General features: G+C 54.6%; 1 protein-coding gene across 1 annotated transcript; it reads right to left on the reverse strand.

Moving 5' to 3' along the window:
• Nucleotides 1–528: 528 nt before the first annotated feature.
• CDX2 (caudal type homeobox 2) lies at nucleotides 529–5,556 on the reverse strand. The gene is made up of 3 exons (XM_073321447.1): nucleotides 5,061–5,556; nucleotides 1,487–1,632; nucleotides 529–729 (listed from the first exon to the last, which is right to left on the reverse strand). The coding sequence occupies exons 1-3, from the start codon at nucleotides 5,554–5,556 to the stop codon at nucleotides 529–531; spliced, it is 843 nt and encodes a 280-aa protein (XP_073177548.1).
• Between the last annotated feature and the right edge of the window lie 900 nt (nucleotides 5,557–6,456).

Below are 6,456 nucleotides of genomic sequence, written 5' to 3' on the forward strand. Positions count from 1 at the left end.
AACATTAAGCAATTCACTTCTGAACATTTAAGCAGTGTTGTTGTTGCTGGTTTTTTTATCTTACCTTCCCCCGGCTGTAAGGCAAGATGGTCATTTTGAAGGTGTATGGTTAGGGAAGGCAAATGTGCTTTACATTTTGCTATTAAGATTCCTCGCTAGCCCAGCCTGTGTAATGAAAACATGCACACCGATCCCGAGTTTGAGAACTTACAGGCTATTTCGGTTCAGCTCTCGGCTATATTGGTATTTTCTGCATTGCAAACGCCGGTGTAAAAATACAAAAGAGCATGAATATCCCCGCACAAGGAAACAGACACACTGTACACTTTGTACAAAAAGTAAATGGCTGGAGTGTGGTTGAGGAAGGTCAATGCGGCCATTGTAGTGCACAGAGGGGAAAAGCCTTGGCTCTGTCCATGTCTTTGGGTGACCAGGGACCTTTTCCACGATGGGTTCTGTGAATGTCGGGCTCCTGTTCACCAAGGAGGGCAGAAGCCCCCCCGCCCCCGACTCAGTCTCTGGCTGCGGTCACTGGGTCACTGATGGCGCTAAGACCCCAGCGGCTCCCAGGACGCCCCCAGCTGGGCCAGGACCCGTTGATCCCTGGAGGGAGGAGACCGGGCTCAGCGCTTGCGAGCCGCCGTGCACCGCGCCGGGCTGCGATTGCTGCAATTTCTTCTTGTTGATCTTTCTTTCTTTCGCTCGCCTGTTCTGGAACCAGATTTTTACCTGGCGGGGATACAAGAGCGAGAGAAAGGGATGGTCAAATCAGAGAGCGGAGCGGCTCCAGAATGACCAGGCGAGCGGGGCTGCGCAGCTGGAGACGGCACCTCGGGGGTTTGCTCCGCCGTCAGCCCCGCCACCTCCGCCCGGCTGTGCCGCAACACGCAGGGAATAGCCCCGTGTAAAGCCAGCCAGAGTCTCCTGCAGAGCCTTTCAGGGGGGAGTGGGGCCCGATCCCCAGCTCCTGAGGCAGGCCACAGCCAAGCGCAGCGTCTCCGGAGTAAGGACTTTCTAAGGTGGGGCTGACACGGACATCTCGGCCGCCGGCCGGAGCACGCTGAGCGCGAACAGGCGCACGAGTGGGCTGACCACCGCAGGCTCCTGGCTATATGGGCCACTTGGGAGTTTGTCGGGTCGGAAAGCTCCCTGTCTGCCGGTCTGTGTCTCTGTCGCACACACCGGTCTTGAAGGCGTGAGAGAAGTTGCAGACACGGCCACATACCCCATTACCTAGGAAAACACCCACGCTCCTGGCAAGAGCAGACAGCGCCTCGGTATGTATCGCCCTTCCTAGGCCTTCCCGGCCGATTGGTGCCAGCCATTCTGCGACTGGGCCCGCGGGGGGCCCGATCCCACCGGCCACGTTTGCGTTATCTCTGGGGCCAGCGGCGCCGTGACAAAGCGCGTGGGGGCGTGGGGAGGGGGACGAAAGAGCATTTGGGTACTTCAGAAATAAAGAGAAGGGAACGCTCAAAGGACAGACCTGTCTCTCCGACAATCCCAGCGTAGCGGCCAGTTCTGCTTTCCTCCTGATCGTTATATACCGGCTGTAATGAAACTCCTTCTCCAGCTCCAGCCGCTGGTGGTCCGTGTACACCACGCGGTACTTATCTTTTGTCCTGGTTTTAACTAGAGAGGAGAAATCCATGACAACTGATCAGGCACATTTAACGGCAAACCTTTCCCCCGATCCATTCTTTCCATCTCCTCCTCGCCTGATCTGGGACTGGAGTGGTGCTACTCCTCACCCAGGCCAACCCCTTCAATGGGCCAGGAGTCCAGGATCGGGACCCCTTTAATGATTGCATTTCCCTAAGCGTGGACTTAATAAAGAGCGTGGCCGGGCTCGAGAAAGAAGATGTGCAGAGAACCAATTTTTTCAGGCCGTGGGGAAATCATGCAAAAACTGCATGAATGTCATTCGGAACCAAACGCATGCACGATATTCCCCAGACTGGGGCAGCTCAGATGTCAATGATTTTGAAATGTACCTTAGCTGTCCATTTCTCCAAGGAACATCGTTCTGAAATGCAGCTGTTCCCGTTCATCCCTTATGGTAATAACCCCTGATTAATGTAGGCACGCGTTGTCTGGGGTTATTTGCTCAGAGTGGAAGAACTCTTAAGAGTCTCACAAGTAAACTTGTTGGGCATTGCTCAGATTTCCCCCCTGATTTTTGAGGTCCCTCAGCAAACGATGGTAGCGCAGACAATCTGCGATTGGTGTGTTGAATCCGCACCTTTACTCGGATTCATTTATTTCTGAAGACGAGAACTGACAAGCCTAACACTAGAATGGAGGCAGAAAATATCAGTGCTCAAAAATGCCAAGTTTGACGCATCTGGTTTTTTTATGCGGAGCATGTATGTACATTGCTAAATCAATTGATCTCCCTTGCTTCTGATTGTTTCTTGTTTAACTGGTTATATCCCCAGCTTTCTTGTTCATCAGAAAGATCTGAGGAGTGGGGAGGCTCTGCCTCTAGGTATGTAATGCCCGGCAGGCTGACTTTGTTCAGGTAAACTCTCTGCAAACTACAACAAAAGCGCCCTGCAAAGATACAAGTCTGATCAGAGAAAACTCCCCAGAGCCGCTGAATGGGGAACACAATCGCAAACAATGCCGGACAAGGAGATCTTATCAAAGAAAGACCTTCTCAATGCCTTAATAACAGCCCCATTCTGTTTGAATTACCACTACTGAGCAAATGGCGGCAGGCGCTTTCATCCCCTGGCTGAGCAGATTAACATAAACACTGGCTCCAAAGGCAGCATTTGAATGGAGACATCCCCCTCAAGTGACCAGCCACCCTTTCCAAAAGGAAAACGGTGGGAACAGGACGGAATTGTGGGAAAATCCGACAACTTCCATTCCTGGATGGCTGGCCACTGGGGAGGGTGCTCAGCGGCCTGCAGATTCCCTCACATTAAAGTTGGTCGTTTGCTTTTCCATGTAGTCCGCTGACTCGATGCCCTTTGGTTTGGGGGAAATGGTCAACCCCGATCGCCCCCCACGTTGTCTGGGGAAGCCGGGGGATGAGAGAGGAATGCCAGAATTCATTATTTACTGCGAAAGTTGCCACCCTCTTTCCGGCCAGTAAAAGGGACAATAGCGTGGAAGGTGTATATCAAAGCCAGATGTGTTTAAAGGCCCATGACAGATGAGGGTCTGCAGAGAACAGGAGCTCCTGGCTAGTCTCCAGGCACCCGGGGGACATTAACATCACAACTGAGAACGGCGCCTGGCCACCTCCTTGGCACCTTAGTGCAGGACATCACGGACCGTTCTCAGCTGACATTCAGCCCCATCTACCGCAGCTCCTCTCCAAGCCTCCTTTCCCCCAGGAGACGGGAGGAAGGGGGCAACTTTTAAAATCGGGCTTGAGACACCCGGCCCCACCCTTAACACCTTCCGATCCGCGCCCCTCTCCCGAAGGCGAGGAGGAAAAGACACACAGATCAGTTTCGCCTTCCCGGAGGAAACCTGCCCCCCAGGATAAGTTGCAGCCCCAGCTCGATGGGATGGGAATTCAGGAGCCAGCCCGAACCCTGACAATCCCAGGACTCAGAACCGCCTTCGCCCATTTCCCAGCGAGGGAGCAGCAGGTCGGTGTGAGGACCTAAAGCTCACCAAGACGTTAATAAAGGTATGCGCCCAATGACTCAGAAACGAATGCAAAGCGACACCGGCCAATGATTTATATGGCTGTAATTGGTTATAAAAATCTTTTAAGTGCCTATAACCAGGGCTACTCGGACTGAAGGCCTGGGAGGACCAGCAAGCACTCCATTGGGATGAAATTTAACTTAACTCGTCGGGAAATCGGTCAGCTTCCTCAGCAGAAACAGGCTCTCCCGGCCTCTGCCAAACTTGGCTTGTCTAGGAAAAGCCCTTGCCCCCCGCCCCCCAAGACTGCCCCACGGCTCATCGATTCAAAAGACACCTTGAAATAGGGGTTCCAAAGCTCAGTGGGGTCGGGGCTGCCAACCCCCAGTGCGTTAACATCGTACGGCAACAACCCTCCCCCCGGCCCCCAGCAGGGCTCTGTCTTTGCTGCCTACGTTTTTCGTGTTAAGCTAATTTCTCACAAAAGGAAGGCAAAGGTCCACATTTCTCTCTGTACCTGCAGCTCGGGAACAAGAGTCCCAAGCCCCAAAGCGACTCTACTGGTTGTTACAAACTCTCCCCACAAGGATCTAGAATTCAAGTGTCGTCCAGACTAAGACCAGTTATTTGAAGATTTTTTCTACCCGCTTCAGTATTTTTTGTTCAATGTAAAACAACCGCAGGGAAAATAGATTTTTTTTTCCTTCTGAGGAAGAGCCTCATTTTTGAGCTGCTGCTTCCTTATTTTCTTTTTTAAAATAAATAAATGGGAAGTGAGGCTATTCCAGTGAAACGTCTGGGCCCGCATCGCTAAGGCGGGCTCCAGAACGAGTGAGCTTCTTGGCATTATCCAGTGCCCCTGCAAATCACGTCCAGGCGTGTCTGCCACAAACATCTCTCGAGCAGCACCCAGGCTGCTCCGATCCTGAACGAGAGCCAGTGGCTCCAGACTGAAAGAGGACTCAGCGGGGGGGCTTTCCCTCCTGCTACTGGAAACTCTGGGCACTGGTTCCCACAGGGTTTTCCTGGAGGAGGTTCCCTCCGCTCCCCGAACCGAAAAGCAGTCCGGCGGAGAAACCACGAGCGAAACAACCGCCGGGTGTTAACCTTCGCAGCCCCCACCCGTGCAGCCCGAGCTGTGCGCCGCGCGGGTCAGTCCCCGGAGGGTTACGGTTTCCTGGGCGGCTCTGGGTCCCAGCAGGGCCCAGGCTGGTTACAAGGGGCCTCGAGCTCTGCTGCTTCCCAGACTGCCCTGGGCTGGGCTCCCAGGCCGAGCTCCGGTGCGCAGGGCCCCAGGCCTGCAGGGCTCAGCTGCAATCCGGGACCCCCCGAGCTGGGCTACGGTCCAGGGCCCTGGTGGGCAGCGTGCTCTGGGTCCCAGCGCTCTGCCCGGCTGCTCTCCCGGGCCTCAGTCCTTTGCTCGCCCAGGCCCCCGGCGCTCCGCCGCTTACCCTGGCCGCCCAGGGCGGGCTGTGTCGGCTTCCTCATCCACTCGCACAGATTCCGCCGCTGGCCGCCAGGGGAGAGCTGTTCTGCGGCCGGGGCGCCCGGGTTGAGCTGCTGCATGCCCCCGGAGGAGGCGTGGGGCGCCGGGCCCGGGGGGTGGTGGTGGTGGTGGTGATAGTCAGCCGGGCTGTACGCCAGGGCCGCGGCGGGGGCGCCGCCGTTCAGCCCGTGCACCGCGCTGGCCGCCGCAGTGGCCGGGCCCCCCTGCCCGTAGCCGTTCCAGTCATCCCGCAGCGGAGCGCCGTAGGGAGAGGGCCACGAGGGGCCCGGGGACTGGGCGCTGTCCAGGTTCACCCCGGCCGCGGCCACATGGTATCCTCCGTAGTCCGGGTATTGCGGGGCGCTGACAAAGTTCTGCGCCGCCAGATTGAGCCCCCCCGAGTGGCGCACGGAGCTGGAGTACATGGGCACCTCCTTATCCAATAGGTAGCTCACGTACATGATGGCGAGAGCCGGGCAGCAGCTCTCCACATGCTGCTTGGGGCTCTGGAGCGGCTCTTCTCTTCCTTGGGGATGGGCTCCCCTTCTGGTGGGGGGGCCGGCGGGGGGCGGCTGTCCCCCGGGTTGCCTCTGCAGAGCCGTCTCTCTCCCACTAGCGATCCGAACCCATTGGCCGGCAGCACTTACATGCTTAACGATTGTTTACAAGGCTCTATTAGTAATGGCACAGACACACCAAAGGCAGGTGACGTGGAGAGGCGCTGGGTATATAGCTACTACCCCTAAAAGAAGATTTGCATTTAAAAAGATAAGGAGAGGGCAGCGACCTGATCACAGCTAAATATTCAAGCCTTTATTGTTTAAGAGCTTCCTCCTTCCATTGCAACCTGGTGCACTTTATCCTCCAATCACAGGTTCAAAGAACTAAAAGAAGAGACTTGCAAAAGAGAGAGAGAGAGTTCTGAGAGGCAGGGTGGGAATATGGGAATCGTGTATCATGGACTATCTATAGGCATCACGTTACAGAGCAGCCCGTGTTGAGGTTTTTGCTTTTGTTTTAAATGTTATAAAGGCAGCACGTATAAGGAGATATACAGGTAGAGACGTTTCGCTTTTTAGAGCTGTTAGTTTAGAATAACTTTTCCGTAGACTGCTGGATGAGGAACAGAGGAGAAGTGAAATCGACAAGACAAGGGTTATTTTACTGTGTGTATATGTGTACAGAATTTTCAATCCAAAGGGAAGGCACTTTGCGTCTCCTTCACTTCCTACCGACCAAGTAAAGTTTTGTTTCCCCTAAATTTTGATACGTGGCTCCTTTTTCGTTTTGCTGAATCGTGTTTTAGTTCTACTTCATATATAACAATATTACTGCGTTGTGTAGACTTTCCTGAAAACGTT

Source organism: Lepidochelys kempii, chromosome 1, assembly GCF_965140265.1.
Source record: "Lepidochelys kempii isolate rLepKem1 chromosome 1, rLepKem1.hap2, whole genome shotgun sequence".
Classification (NCBI taxonomy): Eukaryota; Metazoa; Chordata; order Testudines; family Cheloniidae; genus Lepidochelys; species Lepidochelys kempii.